Source organism: Rhopalosiphum maidis, chromosome 1 (assembly GCF_003676215.2).
Source record: "Rhopalosiphum maidis isolate BTI-1 chromosome 1, ASM367621v3, whole genome shotgun sequence".
Lineage (NCBI taxonomy): Eukaryota > Metazoa > Arthropoda > Insecta > Hemiptera > Aphididae > Rhopalosiphum > Rhopalosiphum maidis.
The window spans coordinates 19,709,705-19,729,053 of record NC_040877.1 but is presented as its reverse complement, the minus strand read 5'-3'; the positions used below and the strand labels follow the sequence as shown (position 1 = coordinate 19,729,053).

At 25.6% G+C, this 19,349-nt stretch overlaps 2 protein-coding genes across 4 annotated transcripts in view; both read right to left on the bottom strand.

Moving 5' to 3' along the window:
• The window catches only part of LOC113561068 (bestrophin-4), a 49,242-nt gene extending 38,982 nt beyond the window's left edge, over positions 1–10,260 (bottom strand). The window contains exon 1 of one of the 2 annotated variants that reach the window (XM_026967273.1): positions 9,869–10,260. In XM_026967273.1, the coding sequence (XP_026823074.1) occupies positions 9,869–9,939 (71 nt within the window). In that variant the 5' untranslated portion in view covers positions 9,940–10,260. The remainder of the gene's footprint in view (positions 1–9,868) is intronic. The other variant, XM_026967272.1, reaches the window with a different exon arrangement.
• A 242-nt stretch (positions 10,261–10,502) lies between these two features.
• On the bottom strand, positions 10,503–16,937 carry LOC113561069. 2 transcript variants are annotated; one of them, XM_026967275.1, is made up of 5 exons: positions 16,887–16,937; positions 15,089–16,011; positions 13,907–14,048; positions 12,428–12,687; positions 10,503–11,261 (listed from the first exon to the last, which is right to left on the bottom strand). In XM_026967275.1, the coding sequence occupies exons 2-5, from the start codon at positions 15,984–15,986 to the stop codon at positions 11,251–11,253; spliced, it is 1,311 nt and encodes a 436-aa protein (XP_026823076.1). In that variant the 5' UTR covers positions 15,987–16,011; positions 16,887–16,937; the 3' UTR covers positions 10,503–11,250. The 2 variants fall into 2 exon arrangements, with proteins under 2 accessions (XP_026823076.1, XP_026823075.1); XM_026967274.1 differs by having other exon boundaries at positions 12,457–12,687.
• Between the last annotated feature and the right edge of the window lie 2,412 nt (positions 16,938–19,349).

The window sequence follows — 19,349 nt, the reverse complement described above, 5'->3', positions numbered from 1 at the left end:
ACATAACATAATAAAATATAATACAATATATTAATATTTATATATAATGATATTGGAGTAAACAAATAACTATAGGTATTGAAGTACCTAAAAATTGTATAGGTATTCAACCAAAAATACATTTTCATTTTTCATACCTAATTAAGTCTATTAAAATTAAAATATAATGGTTTGATGAATAAAATAAGTACTTAGTATAAATAGTATTCAGATCAATTTTAATCAGATTATTTTTCTCTAAATAGTACTTATAGAAAAAAAAGTAGGTAGACAAGTGAATACCGCTCTGTAACTCTGTCGTAAATTGGGTGTTGAGGAAATTTCTATTATGGGTGTGCTAAATTTTAATTCAATAATATATTATTATACACGAAAAACGAATTTGGATAGGGACAGTCTGTCTACATTTTACTAATATGTTTTTTTCAGAAAACCTTGCATTTATCATATTATTAGTATTTAATTTTTTTTTATTATATAATAATATATAATTTGAAATCTTGAGATTAAATAACATATTTCTGTTAATCCGATAAACAGTAAAAATAGATTTCATATAGTATAAACAATGAATATTTTATAACAAATCAAAATATCATTGCGTATAGTAATAATTAAATTTTTGATAATATAGTATACGTAAAAAAGTTTAAGTCTCCTTGAATAATGTTTTTAATTTATAATAAAATAGTTAATAATGTTAATATTGTTATTCATTATTAAAATACTTAACTTTGTTCAAATTATTAATCATAAAACTAACTACATTTATATATTATTAAGATTTTTTATGCGTATGTAACAAAACATTCAAACTATTTAAAAAATCTTGTATTCACTTTTCAAATTGTTAACATTATGGAATTAATAGGATATTATTTATTAAATTCCAACTACAAAATAATGGGTGTATTTTTGAGATTTTGACGGATTTTCTTAACATTTTAACTTTAAATGCTTATAAAAATATATTGCGACTATAAGTTGTCAATATTTTTTAATTGGGATATAAAATTATTACGATTCTTGTAATACATTTTCAAACATTTTTACACATTTGTCAATTTTTTATCATAATTTATAAAATAAGGTAAGGTACAATAATTTTACTTATATAAATACTTAAATTTTAGCTTTATTTCTATTATTATATGTATAATAGATATTTCTCTGAATACTTTCCATCACGTGATTATTTTGAAATAGTACCTATTCTTGGATAAATTTTATTTATTTTAAAAAAAACCTCGATGTATGTAGAATTTTGAAATAATTAAGTATAGTGTTTAATAACAAACCAATCTAGTTATTTAAAATTAAAAATAAACACGAATAATTGAAATTGTAAAGTTGGCTAATAACCATACAAGCACACAGCTGATGCCTTAAAATAATAATAATAAGTTAGATATTATTATGTAACTTCGAGTTAAATAGATATACCGATTTTTATCATAATGTCTCTTACAAATGTGTATGTAATGTTACAGGTGCGTAATAATGTTATATGGCCTTTTTTATCCAGCGTACTTTTTTTTTTATTTTTACTTTCTTCGGGTCTACGCACTATAACTAAATAAATACAATAAATATAAGCAAGGTTAACCAGTTTAGACGATTTACGGTATCATAAAATCATTTCAACGAATCTTAAACGTTTACTTTATTGTGTATCACTATACCTATTTAATTAGTAATTACAAACGAAATTTTCAGTAACACTATATATAATATATTATCTGACTAGGTAAATTAAATTGACTGTAATTTATGTAATTATCTGTAAATACTAAAACATATTAGGTATACAAGACATTGAGGTCGATCACGAATTAGGTTAATACATTTTCTATGTATTATAACACGCGTGTTTTAAAAATCGACAAATTTGGTTTTCATTTTTTATAAATATTATTAGGTATAGAATACCTATTTAGAATCTGTTTTGTAAGAATAATAATTCAATTTAATATACTTATATACATATAGGTACCTAAATAACTATCCTAGTTTATAACCTATACCCGGTGATGTTTATGTTTTGAACGCAATTCTGGATCATATATTCATACGGAAAGTGTCTATAAGTATCAGAAATTAAATTACTACTGCCGGCTGCCGCGATTTTAAATTATAAATAGTGAGGGTGTACATTACCACTGTATCAATGATATTATATCCTCAATCTGACCACATTATTGTTCACCCGAAAAACTCGAAAATATTCAGTATGAAATTATTTTTATCACGTTTTGTAAAGGTGTGATGCGTGCGAAAACCTGAATTTGAAATTTAGTATTATATTGTATAATAATATAATATATGCTAATGCGATATCTCGTTTCGAATTCCGCGTTTTACAGTATTAACGATTTGCATAAATAATCATATTGTCATATCACAACGATGAAATAAATTATGAGATAACTTGAATGATAATATTATTATCACACAAATATTATATACACAATGATTTTACGGTGTATCGGCCTCGGAACGGGCGTGCATGGTCAACAAAGTGCATTCTACAAAGGATAACCGCATTTTATAGATACGATTTAATACTGGAAATAGAACCGGTCATAATATCCTATACCAATACAATATATAATAAATAATAATACAATATAACCGGTCTACCGGACACCGCCCTCTGCAGTCAGGCACTACGGTAGGTTCAGACGTGAACTAGGCTATTTATCTCACCTGGTCGCGAGTCTTCCAGCTGTGGATTCAGATTTCCTGGTCTGTTGCAAAAAGTTTTGATTACATTCCGTTCAATTTACACACCGATCGGGGCGATTTCGGTAAAACGGTCAAATCAGTAAGACGAAATCAAGTCGAGACGACTTACACATATAACGGGATGTTTATAATCACTATTCTTATGAGACTTATAAGTCTTAATAATATACATAGGTATAACACGAGGGGAAATTAGAACGCACATCTTCTGGAATCACTCGATATTCCAACAACACCACTGCACTGGTTGAATTCAAATATTGATTAAAATTGTTAATAATTGTATATACATATTAATATGTCGTATTACGTATTTCATAAAATGTATTTATATTGGACACCTCGGCGTTATGATATTTGTACGTGACGTCTTACCATTTTGTCGCAGTAAATTATATCGTATGAATGTATACACACACGCTGCTAGATGATGCAGATTACTGGGATTTCCTTAAAACACACGTTATCCTTTTACTTCCTCTAAAACGCGATATGTCTGCCTTCTATAAGCGTGAGATTAGCAACTGGATAGTTAATAATTTAAGTGATAATCATTATAATAGCCTTTACATCTAATTAGAATTTTACGTCATACGAATTATTAAGTTATATCAGTGGCATTAAAGTAACGATAAATAATACATTAATTATAAAAAGAGTTTTTTCGACAGCAATAGACGATCGCCTGCAGTTCTGTAACTATATATAGGGAGAAACGAGAACAAAATATCCTCGGGACAAAAAAATATAGGACTAAATATATACGAAAGAGATTATTAATGATTATATCATAAAATTATACGAGTATACTGTTTTATACAGTCAAATCGTGTACAGAATGATTCTCCAAACATGCTCACCTCTTTTTTTCTCAATAATGCAGATATTTCAAATCTAATTTTAAAATGTTTAAGTACCTATACTTAAAAGCCTATTTTTAAATCCTCGAGATTTTTTGAACTAATACTTTAGGATTGTTCTGTAGACTGTGGTGATACAAACTTCTATTTTTCAAGTAAAAACTAAGATTCTAATTTAGGCAGGTAAGTAGGTACATAAATGTACTCTAAATGTTTAAAAAAAATGATCCACTTAACAACTAAACAATTTACAATAAAAAACAGGGGTACTTATTTGAAAAAAAAGAAGTGTGCATTGCCACAGAACGCCTTAAGTAGTAATAAATCATCTCAAGAATTTAAAAATTTGTTTTTTAAGTATATTTAAAAAAAATTAGAATTTAGATTAACTCACTATTAAAGGAAAACATGAGCAAGAATATGCATGATGAATTTCCCTGAAGACGCTATACAACATATTATTATATTATGTTGTGTGCTTAAAACAGAATTTCGTAAATAAAAAATATTTACTTTCAGTAAAAGCAAATTCAACATGAAAAAATAATAATAATAATAACCTATACAACGTCATCTAAAAATATTATGAATAAGAAATTATATTTTATCATACAATTTTATTATACTTAATTAGCTACCTTGCAGTCTAGAAATATATATATTTTTTACGATGTTCTACAGTGATTGTTGAGCACATCGTTTAGAGTGCAATACTGTTGTACAAAGTAGATCGGTATACACTATACAAATTTCATTGTAAGCACATTTTAAAATTTATATAGTTAATCTATGTATAAAACAAGTGGAGTATTTTATGAAGAGGAGTCATCCATGGATACCAGTGACTTAAAAAAAAAAGCCAATGTATTAGTATTTTACTTATGTCTATCAAAATATTTATATCCTAACTGCAAAAAAAAAAATTTTTTATAACATCGGACGACATATTTTGAGATATATTTTAGTCACTTCTCGAAAAATCGCCCAAAATACATCATCATATAAAACAAATAATATTTTAAAGTACATTCTTACGAGTATTATAAAAGTATAAAGTATAAAGTACTATAAAGTATTATAATTTCAGCAAAAGAAATTACATTTATTTACAAATATTAAAAATTATAAGACTTCATATATATATATATATATTTGTTTTAATAGTTTTACATTAAACCTTTACTTAGCATGTACCTACAGATGTTGAGAAAAATTTAATATGAGATATTATCGATTTTGTTTTTATGTTAATATATCAGAATATCCGTAATAGCTATTACATATAGTTTGGTTCATTTTTCTTTTTTTGGATTTCAAAATGTCTTTAAAATATGTATAAATGTATTATTTTAGATATGAACAGAAAGAGAAATTTATTGCTTTAACAATGATATATATTTTTTTTTCTGGAGACACGTTTTATAATATTGTAAAAATATTTGTAAAAAAATGAATCTATATAAATTACCTCTATAGTGATGCATTTAAAAAGAGAATATTTATAATAACAAATATAATGCATAGTGCACTAAATAAAATTTGTAATTTTATAAAACAAAAACAAAATAGGTACTTTTTTTATACAATGTTTACTATTTTTATGTGAATAAAACTGTATGAATACTTTTTAAATATAGTTACAAATTATAATGCGATTAGTTCAATGTACATATACTTATTTTATTTGTACGCCGTATATATATATATAGTACGTAATTCGTGATATATATCATGTACGTCGTAGGTACTTGTCAATTGTCATGAATACATAATATTATGTAAATTTGTAAAAAATACATTATTTTTAGATAACTTTTTCCTACAATAAAGTTTTAATAATATTATGTAATAACGAATTCAAGTTTGAAACTTTTATTAGGATTTTTGATTTATTTTAGTTTATTTTTTCATTTTTTAAGTAGTCATATATTTTATTTTATTTTATTTTTATTAAATTCCATCAATAACATTCATTTACATACATTTAGAATTTTTTTTTTATTTTTAAAAAAATTATATTTATTTATTTATTTATTTAATATAAACGGACGTGAGTCCTAAAACATATTTATATATATGACTGTTGATTGTAAATTTTTAACATTGCATTGATTTTTAACTTATTGTATAGCTTTCTTAAAAAAAAATTTTTAATTATGTAACAACAAATTCAATTTTGACTTATTTCGAATTTTTTTAATATTTTATTTATGACTCATTTTTAGATGAATTTTTCTTTTTCCTTCGCTATTAGTGTTTTTAAATACATTTTTAAAGATTTTAATTAAATCACACCCTTATATTTAATACCACTCTATAGATATTTCTAATTATTTTAATAGGTTCAATAGGTACCTCCTACCTACATTCCTAACTGCCTTGGCTGTTCAGATAGTCATATCGGTCGTTAAATCCTAATTAAAAAAAAAAAAAAACCAACTACAACCCTGTAGTATTTAGTATTTACAAAATTTGTTTATAATATAAGTTATAACATGTATTATAAGACTGTAGGACTTGTAGGAGTACATGTAGGTGGTACTTATTGAATATATACATATTACACGCACATCGCACATGTATATTATTTATAATATGTATGTATAATATTGTGATATACATTCAATATGGCCGTATATTCGTGGCGAAGCACAGAAACATATAGAATACACTTATAAACACCTACCCACCTGGTGTATTATAACAACGGTGTTATCACGATAATCGTAAAATATTATGTATTATGAGAATATATACATATTTTGTGAACGGCTCTGATTACATAGTTGGCAGACGCAAGCAAATTAATTTACCTATTTTGTATTTCATAAAGAAACTTGAAACGACGAACCCTGCAATCTGAATGTTGCCATGTTAGAAACTTAGATAGCTAGTACTAATAAATAATAGCAACTTGTACACCTATAGATATTTGTCATAAAAATTAAAATGTTTGAAACAATTTTTATGTAAAAATTGTGTGTGAAATATTTTAAAACAAATTCTAGCATTGCTTAATATTAAATTATTTTTGGAAGTACAGACGATTTCTCAAAATTGAAACCTTCTGTAGGCTATAAAATGCTGCAGTACTATATACGTAATTGTACAATTCCACTATTTTCTCTATTTTCTCGCATGTTCAAAGAATTTTAGAAACTTATACCTGCAAAGAATTTTGTAAGTTAATAATTTGCTTATCTTTATTTCATCGTGACATTGTTTAATTTTTTCAAAATCGTATCGAAAAATGTATCATGATATTAATATAGTTTAAATAGTTTTATCTTGTTTGACGGTAAAAGTAGTACTAAAATTTACAAAAAATAAATAATTTATAGGATAATATGTATATAGCATACCTATTACTTTACGACTCAAATATTTCTAAAACGCACAGGTAATTTAAGAAGACTTTATTTTTTTTAATTACACACTTTGTTTGTCTATTTATCTAATAACACTACAGTAGGTCATAAGACAAACGCACGTGTTTCGTCGAGCAGAGGAGAAAAAAATCAACAGTAAATCACGTTCAACAATAACACTATTGTGTTTTCAGACAGAACGTACAAAAGCTTTGAAAAGGGCGTAGTTCATACATATTTGGGCGCACGTGTCTAGAAATTTAACTTCAAGTCGATTTCCGATCACAATAATGCGTATCTAATAGCTGTACATATATGTATAGATTTGGTATACATTTACATTAATCAGTTGTTAAAAAAATGACAGTTAAAATTATTATGAAAATGATTAAATTTTATAAAGAAATAGTGATATAGTTGTATAAATCTAAACGCGTTTTAGATAGGTATTCGATTAAAATAACAATGAGATATGAACCACTACCGCTGTAGTCGCTACACATAAAAACTTGACGTTTTTCCTAATTTGACCTTGATGGTATTTAGTACTGATAATAATTATTACAATTTAGAATTACTTATTTATACATAGTGCAAAAAGCCCTTATAATTCAGATATTTTGATAAAATATCGTCGCGATATTATGTATATTACAATAGCACTATATGGCAGAGTATACGAGGACAAACGTGCATCAAGTATATTGTACATTAGATATACAAATAATACATCTGAACAAAACTCTACTAAAATGTGCTGTAATAACGATAAGGATCTATCATTAGATCATTAACGGAGATATATTATATTATATATTTGTTACACTTGAATAATAATACAACGATTCTTTGTAATGAAAACAATATATAATTATATGCATTAAAAAGTCACTGAAGAATACATTTTTTTTTGTTTTGTTCGAAGATGGTAAAAAACCGAGTGACCAAGAATAAAAATGCCCCTTCGTCTTCCATGACCTTTTATTATAATAAAAAATATAAAAAGAGTTATTGGAGGTATAGAACCTTGGAAGTAATTACCATGCCGCAGTATAATTAAAAAGTAATGATAATTATACTGTTCAAAATATTTATTGTTAATACATTATTTAATTTTATATTGAACATTTTTAAAATGTATCATAATATTATGGTTTATCAGAACGGTGTGGTTTTATAAAGACACGCGGGTGTAGTATCATTTATCGTTGTATAATATTATGTAATTTACAAAATTTAACACCTAAGCATCGGAAATCAAATGAACACATCTAATATTTATTAGATAAACTTAAATTATAGTATTTTTAAGCTTTACAATATTTCAAACGACTTGAATTTTTATAGTATTAATCTTTTATTTTTATAGAAAAGAAGGTACTATAGGGTATAAATATATTATAGTTCATATATGACACTATGGTTTATGATAGGTAACATATGAATATATATTTTATATACATATTGTTTCTAAATAATTCAATATAAAGAACAATCAATTATATTAAGTAAGCTACTAAAATTGTAAAAATATTTTTAATAACTATAATAGATATAATATATGTAACTTTAGACTTAACGGTCATCTAATATTCTAATCATTGGAATCAATATATTCAAAATATAACACATCGATGATAATTTTATACGAACAAAACGGTATTTCAGCACATCATATTACACTATTCGAATAAAATATATACAATTTTCAATACTAATTAAGTATTAGTAGAAAATAATTTTAACATTTAGAAATTAAAACATGACCTCAAAATTTAACTAGAATAAATTCAATTTTTTTTAAATTATTTAACTATCGCCGAAGTACACGTAACCTATATAAATAAATTTTGATCGATTCGCAAAATCATCGCCGAAGGGCTAGGCTAACAAACCAGTTTTGTCATAGATACTTACTCTGCGAATATTTTATTAATAATGCAGTATAATATTGTATAATAGTGTTTAGTGTTTACAAAATCACGAATTCCGATTATTATGATTAATTTTTAATTATTCATTATTACAAACTTCAAAATATTTAAAGTAGATTAATTTGTATTATATTAGTATTTGATTTATTCATAACTATTTGATATATTTTCCATCAAAAACATTATCGATGAAGAAAATATATTTATTACTTAATGTATTTTATGTATTAATCACTTTTAGATAGTCCAACTTAAAATAATACTAAAGGTTAGTAATATCGTTATTTCATAATATATGATATATTATGGGTATCTATTAACCTACGTGGTAATTATAATGGGTATTTTATCATTATCCGTATTTGAAAAGTAATACCTATTGGCTATAATATCTATCACTACTGAGCAGTCCATAAATTTATTTTGGACATTAACAATAAATTAAATGTACCTAACTATAACTTTTTTTATATATTAATATTTAGTATTTTCAAGAAATAATTCTTCAATTATATACCCCCCCCCCTTAGTCACAGAAATTTTGTACAGAGCTTTTAGATTACTAATTTAAATTTTAAAATATTATATACAACAATGTGACTATAAATTCACAAACAATATAAGTACTCACTACTCGTATAATTAAAAAGAAAATTAATGTCTATTAAAAATATTAAAGCCTAGGTAAACCTATTTACTAATACAAACGTTTATATTTATCAAAAATTAATTATTGACAGATACTATACAATTGAAAATATCATAGAAGCGTATAGATCGATCTGTTTAAGTAAGAATTATTTTCCCACTTGTATGCGTCAATAAATTAAAGTACTCATACAACTTCCATAAAACGATATTACAATAATAATATTGTTAAACTATGTCCCAAGTGTTAATGTATTTCATAGGTGGAAAAAATCGATTCAATATATCACAAGACTTTCTAGTTTCTACTCACTTGCAAAGTATACTGCCAAAACATCCAAAACTACTTCCGTTGGCTACGAGACGCGAGTACGAAACGGTCATAATTTAAGAGCGTAAATCCTCACGTAGATCGCGTATCCGTCAAACACCGCGGACACTCATCGTCACATATTATTACAATTATTATAACTTATAATCACATATCATTTAATTATTTTGTAACCGAATTATGCAGTTTTGTGACAACTAATAATGTGTGAATAGATTACCAGAGGAAAATCACCAAAACGCGAAGATCGATAAACGGATTTTTTTTTCGACTTTATTGACAATAAAAAATATATATTATTATTGAATAACACTTAAACATATTCATGAGATAAACGACAGACACGACAAAGATAAAATTAATATAATATAATATAAATATGTGTTAATATTTTATTAATATTATTATTATTTCTATACACACACGCGCGTGCTTGAACTCGCCAATCTGTCGTTCGACTTTCCGTCCGTACGGTTCTGCCACTTCTGCCTGTATAGTTCTGCGACCGTCGTCGGACTACGTATGCGTTATTTTCACTGCTCTCCCACCATCACTCCGATCGTTTTATGTCTCGAAAACCTACATGGTGTACCGGTGTAGTGTAAATGTATATTATGGGTACAGGTAGTATAGGTAAGGCAAACGCTACCATTATCATTATTATTATCATCATCATCACGATGCAGCTTAGGTACCTATAAATATATGTTTATAGCTGGTGTACAACTTTATATAATATATAAAAATATAATAATACGCGAATTTAAGTTAAATATGTAATAACAGCCATGCGTAAGTATATAGAAATATAATTTGTGTCTCCGTGGAAGTGCTTGCTTATTAATGTTGATTAGCGGGCGTACTTATGACCGCTTATAATGCGTCTTATTACATTGTTTCTTCTATTATACTTTGCCTTAAGTGTCTCCTGGGATGATTAAACAAATATTATTATAATATTATATTTATAGGGCCTACGATGACATCAGATAATTTAACAATGTTATAAAACAACTTGAATAATCAAACAATGTTACAATAATATTATATTCACGATGACGTTTTTCGTTCTCTTTTTACCCCGTTCAGCAGGCCCTAAACCTAGCTATAATATACGAATATTGTTATTACCGCATAATAGTATAAGCCTATAACGACGACGACATAAATCGGTACATCAAAGCTAATAATATTATATAATATGTATAGGAACTTTGTAGTCGGCGATGACTCCAATAACATTGTAACGATATCAATATAATATAAGTAGGTACTAGGTAAGTAATACGTAAAATGTATGCATGTTGCGTATTTTTATCCAAATAACAGGAGTTCGTTTTTTCTCAGTCTATATTCAGTCGGTGTTAACATTCCTCTGAAACACACCAATAACAAAATTCATTAAACACTATCACGGAGATTCTATGATATACTTTATATAAATGTAGGTGTATGGGTAAAATAAGCAAGCAGTGCTTTTAGCACTCCTTCCTAATCTACTATATAACCTGTAGCTGTGTGCACATTAAAAAATTGAAAAAAAACACGGTCGTTATATATTATAGATAACATAAACATAAAATTATTAATTCAATTATATGTATATGTAACATTTACCGCCAAACGAAGATTGGATGAAGCCATAAATAATTTTTCAATGGCTAACGAGGGAATCAATTTAATATTGTTTATTATTAATTATTATACTAAAATAGTAACTATATGAATTTTCAAGAAAAATTATTTTAAAATTGTTAGGTTTCCGTTAAATAATTATAGGGTTTAAGTGACCTTGTTGATTTATAATTCAATATGTGCACCTTATGGTACAGGCTGCCTGGCACAACTAAGGAATATATTTAAGATAATTCATTAAGTGAAGTATGAAGAACCTGACTCGAAAAAAAAATATGAAGAAGATTTCCCCTCCCGTTCAACAACCAACTTAACATACCTAAATCAAATTAGTAATAAAATATAATCAATGATATTACTCATACTCATATTTATTAAAAAATGTTAACAATGTTAACATACATTAATTTTTCTATTGTTTAAAGCACACGTACTAAGAATGTTTTGATCATACATTTATTGAATTGGCAAGGCGTCTTTCTATACATAAATAAAGATTGTAGACTTGAAAACCAATTTTTTTGCATGCTATTAATTGTTATAATCCCATATTTTACTCTTTGCATGACCAGCAAAAAGAATTGTTCAGACGTAGAAAATGGATGCTACAGGCATAATTTAGATGGCAAATACTTTAATCAATTTCAATAAATCAGGATTAAGTAATCATGTAAGTTCAATATTTTTTTCTAGCTCAATATTAAAATCTCTGTTATATTTTTATGGATTAATTAAAAATATGATACCGAAAGTTTGAAAGTGCTAAATGCTGAGCACTCCATAACTCCATTCCCCATATAGTTGCGCCAATGCTGAGTGTACCTATAGCTGCAGAGTATATAGATTGTATAAAACAGCACAACAACAAGTGGTATACTATATTATACTATATATATTATAATATACTTTCGAATAATATTCGGCACAAACCGAACCTCAATACGGTATCAAAAGTGACAGACACTCCTTTAGCCGTCATTTTCTTGAAAAGAGCCCAACATTCTTTCTCTTTGTCGGATTTGAGCATCGGTTGGCCGTCGAGTACATCGTAGCGAACGTCGATCTGTGCGATTTCTTTGTTATGCAGTGTTTCATTGTCGTCGTCATCGTTGCCGAGTTTGGAGATTACGACTTCTTTTACAACTGGCCCGTCATCTTCATCATCCCTAAAATTAAATAATAACCTTGAAATTTAATATTATTACTTCAAACAAATATTACCAATGCAAATAAGACGTACACGATATTATCGATTTTCATCTTTTGTCTGACAATTTGATTTATGTATAACAATATAATAGCTATTTAATAATGATATAACCTAGCCTAGTATAACCGAAACACTAGCGATATTTCGATGAAGTATTTTCGACAAGGTAAGATGTTCGCGTGATATAATACCTAGTTGTGTATAATTTTGCTATCACATTCAAGCATTTTTTTTTTCATTTATATATTATTGGGTACATCAATAGTACCTACATAAATATTTTATTGTTTGTCGTGTTTACATGCAGTAAAATTATTGCATAAAATTGGATAATTTTCAATAAATTGAAATGATGGATAAATAGCATGCCGACCATACAATATATAAGGTTTCATAATGTAGGTCATGTCGTTAAATAAATGTATGCGATTTTGAATATTATAAAATAAAGATATCTCCATAGTTCATGTGTTACACTTGATACACTTGATAGCTAAACATCAATAAATAATTTTCAAACATATAATATAAATAGTAAAATATTATTAAAAGGTAAACATGCAAGTGATGACATTAAGCACACGTATTATCTTATGATTTATGTACATGTATTTTCTGCAAATACGATTTGCGTTATTACATTATACAATTATTTTTATATCCTAACACAATATTATATATTTAGGCATTACAGCTAATAGCAAAAAGAAAAAGAAACGGTTATTCATGTAAATAAATAATATTACGTTAAATGCAGTATCGAATATGATAATATAAGCTAAATATTTATTCTTAAATGTTTAAGAAGTTTAATGCCTTGTAAAATAAAACCTATGATTCTTTATTGTATATTCAGTTATCTACTAGTTAGGAGAAATGTTTTTGTTTAGTAAAAAATCTCGAATCAAATTAGATTATTATTATTATTGTTATTAATAAAATAAAATCAATAAAATATTGCAATGTCAGTTAGATTATTTTGAAAATTGTTATATTAACCTATAGTTACTTATTTTATTTTTGAATTTAAATAAATGAGTAAAATGTATTCACGAAGTAATAATCATATTTTTACGATTAAACTTTCTTAAGTATTTATGTTATATTTTAAAGAATAAAAATTACAATTTACATTAAGTAAAACATATTAGGTAATAGAAATATTTTTATTATACCTTGATATCTCTATTGTTCTTGATTTCATCAACGATTTTCCAACACGATTGTTAAGAAGTTTTGGTTTTCCAATCGATGTCATTGCACTATCAAATGATTTTTGATGATAACGCATACTGTTATTAAACTGAGGAAATGTAACTATAAAATAATAAATTATCTTTATTATAAATTAAATAATTGTTTCCTATTTACGAATTTCAGTTGAATTAATTTAACCATTGTTTTCAATGTATAGTTTACTAGTAACGCAGTTCCGACTAATTTCATTAAATACATATAAAAACAATTCTTTTAAAACTATTAAGTAGCTTAAAAAGTTTTAGCATAACGTGTAAGCATGAGCACAAAAACTTTATTTTTATTCTACAGTTGATAATGCCATTACAACAAGTAGATACAAAGCTCAATAAATTATACTTAAATATAAATTCATTCAAACTCGTATCAATAATCATATTATGCGCTTGAAAATGATCTTCCTGGAATAACTTTAAATAGTAAACTACTTCTAATTGGAAAGAATTATTTTATAAGTTAAACAATAAATTGAACGATTTTAAAAATTAAAAACATACAATTTCAATCAATTTTACTAAGATGGTTATTTTAGCTAAAATAATACAATATTAGTGGCCTTAAATGCTTTATTTAAATATTTTAACTTATTACATAAGTACCTGTAATAGGTACGTATCTTGTTGTATTATATTAATAGATGCCTATATATTAGTATAATAATATGTACCAGCTGACAACACTGAACACGTCTTGATTATCTAAGCAAATGTTCTTAAATTTATCGTATAATACTAAATTTATTATCAGACTGCGTATCAAAGAAGAAAATATGTATATTTATTATATTATTATTTGTCATATAATAGGATAATAGTTTTATTTTTACTATCATTATTTGAATATATTATTGTATTATATTTTTTAGTTTATTTAAAAGTATAAATTTTGCAACTTGTTCAATTTTAAAATATTAATTTAAATCTAATCACAAAGCATCTGGAACAGAGACATTATCTATAATAGCATACGTTTGAAGACCAAATTATATGTAATGTTTTAGATTTCTACCAATTTAACTTAACTCGATTATAATCAAATTATATTTTTATCATTTATTACTTATTATAATATTAGTTAAGTAATTAAAACAATTTATTTACCGGTTTTTGTAGATACATCATCAGGTGTTAGTGATTCCTCTACATCGCTTCCAACTGGGCTTAAAAGTGACATCATCGTTACTACTTCAACATTTTGATTCCTTTTACCAAACTTTTGACCATTTGGCAGACGACTATCTACATCAATACTTTTATGAAAAGCTTTACTTCTACAAGATTTTAATTTTCTGGTCGAGAACTTATGAACATCTTGTGATTTTCTTCGTGAGCTTGTCGAATAAAGTCCTTGTGTAGAATTTACGATTTGTTGCCTCGACGAAGGCGCCGACATTGCTCTGGTCAAAGTTTGTCTTTCATTCTGTTGTTGTTTCGCAGTCTTGTAAAATCTAACTCTTCTCGCGGCAGCCGAAAGAGGTTTTTCCTCCTCACTAGAGTCTTCTGGTGAATTTTCACCTTCTCCTACATGGTTCTGGAGTTGCACTTCCAACGCGGTTCTACAAGAGTCTTTTTCCTCTACTTGTATTGTAGACTCCTGTGCATCCTCTATAGATTCCATCAAAGGGTCTTCGATAACATTTCTAGCCAGATAAATATTTATACATGATTTTGACTGTTCCCGATCGATCCATGCCTGTTTTATTCTTTGTGCAAACTGTTCTTTAGATTCATGTAAGACTTCTGGTTTTAAACATACTTTAGTCGGGTTCGCTGTGGGTCTAGATTTTTTTTCATTTTTTAAAAGCTTATTAATAGAACGAGAAATCACTTCTGTACTACAATTATTATCTGTTTCGGTTTTATTGAAATTGGAATCTTTTTGCAACCATCCTTTTTTTGACAATAATTTTTTATCATCTTGATTATCTGTATAGTTGTTTGGTAAAGGTTTGGACTTTTGATTATCTGTTCCACATTTATTTAGTACGTCTTTAGACATGCCAAATAATTTTAAATTTACCTACCTAAAATGTATAATATTCATTATGTTAGCTATAATATTACTAACACCAATGTAAACATTAATTTACATTTTATTGTTATGAATTTATCATTAAACTTTGATCTAAGTACATTTGAATGAAATAACAAAAATAAGGATAGGATTGATTAAAAAATAATAAGAACAAAAATAAATAAATTAAAAAATTATATTCTAAAAATGTGGAACGTGTTCAGTTTCTAAAATGTTGGCTCAAACAAGCACCATCATTGTATATTAAAATTATATAAATAGTAGGTACTTATATCAATTTGTTCATTAGAATATTGAACCAAAATAATAAATAAATAAATAGTTTTATTTTTATAAATCATGTTTAATTGTACTAAAAAATCAAAAATTTTAAACATAGAATCATTCATTTTTATATATTTTTTAATTCACACTATGTATTATACTCATTATTAATTACAATTAATGTCAATACAATTTTTTTGCTAATAAATTATAATTTATACATCATAATATTATCAAATTTAAATAAGTTTTACTAAAAATAAAAATTTTTATACTAATAAATAAAATATATATTTATCATGTGATGGATATAAAAACTTTTATTGTTTTAATAATATTTGTGTAAATTAAATTATATTTATTTTAAAAAAGTATTGCTTAATTTAGATACAATTAATAAACCATTAATAAGTTGATGGTCGTAATAACTGAAACTATTACTTGAATAAACAATACATGTTTATTTTTTATTATAAACTACACAAAATTATAATTATAAAAATTATATGAAAAAAAATTGTATTCAATTATAATTATTTTAGTATATGGCTTAATTTAAATTATTTAGTTGAGTTAATATTTATTTATTTTAGTACTCACATATTTTAATAATAATGCTTCGAATACGTACATTCGACTTCGACAGTGACACAGACACTTCTAAGCGTATTTGATTTGTCTTTCACATGAACTTCTCATAATTTATTGATCTTAAGAAAATATTGTTTTCACCGTATTTTCATGCGTTTTTGCCGGTATAATGACTTTGTTTATAATACATCACCAAGACGACAAACCATCGACCAACTATATTTAGTCGCTTAAATGTTTATGCATACTTTTTTACTCTTCTTAACACATTTGAAGTGTCGTTATAATTAATTGTTTTTAGAACATAAATTTAATACGTAATTTTGACGTTTGTCTAAAGTTAATGAACTTTCAACACTTTATAGTAAATAATTTATTTTAAACTTTATATTTTTATTTTAATCGTTTGGTACTTTTACTTCAATCATTGGTTATAATGTATTACTTAATAAAGTAATTGTAATTAAAAGTTAATTTATTAGTAATTTCTTATGTATTAACAATTTGATTGCAGAATACCAAATACCAATTGCAATACTACATCATCTACACCTAAAAATTATTAATTAATTTAGCGATTTAGATTTCAAATGATTCTAAGTTTATTATAATGTATAATATGTTACACAGACCAGACATTAGTATAAAAAGTATATTATATTTTAATAATGTAATTTATAACAAGAGTGAATTAAAAAAATTTCACAGATTTAACTTAGAGTATATTTTTGGGAAAGTTCCTTTTATGATAATAGTTCCCCGCTTCTATGGACGTAAATGGGGGAACTCAGGTTCATTTAACCATCCCAAAGATATATATTACTTCATTTTAATATATATTTATTCTTTAATATAATCATTAAAGAATTACACGATATATATAAGATTTATAAAAGCTATGTTTTAGAATATAAAGCTGTTTAATATAAATACTGTAAAAGCACTTGTATGTTGTAAACAACAAATCACTATCATTATTACGATATTAGTGATTTATTTATTAATATACATTTAGTGGGAATAAATTTTTTATTAAAACTTTTAACCGCATGTTGAAAATGGTAATAATTATTTAAAATATTTACTAATTACTATTAAATCATGTCCTAAACTGGTGAAGTAAAGATTTATGTATAATATGTTTCCTAATTTTAATAAATTTTCTCATGAAAATTTAATAATTTTAATGGACATATAATAACTTGGAAATAATAATAGACTTTGAACAGGTACAAATAAAAGCCATCAATAACGCTTTTTTTCATTTTTTAAATGTATATGTATATATATGTTAAATGTGGTAAGATTCTAGCGTTGGTTACAAAATATCAAATTGTTCTGGAATTTAATTTATAAACCCATAAAATTGGAAGTTAAATATTTATGCTACTAGAAAAAGTAAAGAACAATAAAAAATTTTTAAAATCTAAATTTAAGGACAATTTAATTAATAACCTATAGTTAAGAAAAAAGCTTCGTGATTAAAAAAATTAAAATGAGATTTTATAAAAAATAAGGGTGAGTACTCAATAAGGGTTTTCTAATAAAAACTGTCAATCTATTAAAGTTGAATTTTCAATGAATACCTACTAAGAACTTCCAATGCAGCAAAAGGTTGTTATAAAATTATATAAACATTACTTATTATCAACACATCCTATGACTATACATTTATTAATCTCAAAAATCAAAAAAGATCATGAAACTTTTATTTTAAACCAGTAGGTAGTAAATTAATTTTTAATTTTAATATAATAAATCATTTTATTGTTGATATAATTTTGTATTTTTGAACTTAAACTATAAAAAAAATGTTCATGGCAACTGTGTACATACATGTATGTATATTTATAAATACATTTTTATCGATTTATTTTAAAACAAATGTCGGTCCGTAATTATAATGAATAGCTTATTTAACCGATCAAAATAATTTTTTACACAAATTAATAATAAAGAATCGCGCTTCCCACCGATACCACTTTTTTATTGAGACCAGTGGTGTAGCCAGGGGAGGTAGGTGTTAACCCCCTCAATGGTGTAACTGGGAAAAAATCTAGAAGAGCAATATATAATATATTTATTATTATCAAAATCCTGACACCCATCCCCACTGGTTAAAATATATACCTTTATCCCTCAGAAAATTGTCAGGGGGGCAAGTGTCCTCCTTGCCCCCTCAATTACACCACTGACCCCCCACCCCGTACGTATTTATATCAAAAATATAATAATGTTTATAATATAGGAATACAATAATTTGGTCATGGTAAAATGTATTCTGTTATGCTGTATTCACACACTACCACAGTTTAAGATAAACTTAAATAGTGCACACAGTGTCGTATTACTCGTATTATTGCACTCGTGCAGATAATGTTTATACTACACCATCATACTATATAATTTACGTTATTGTTATTTCTATTTTGAATTTATTTGTAAAAAAGGAAAAAAATTATTTTAAATAAA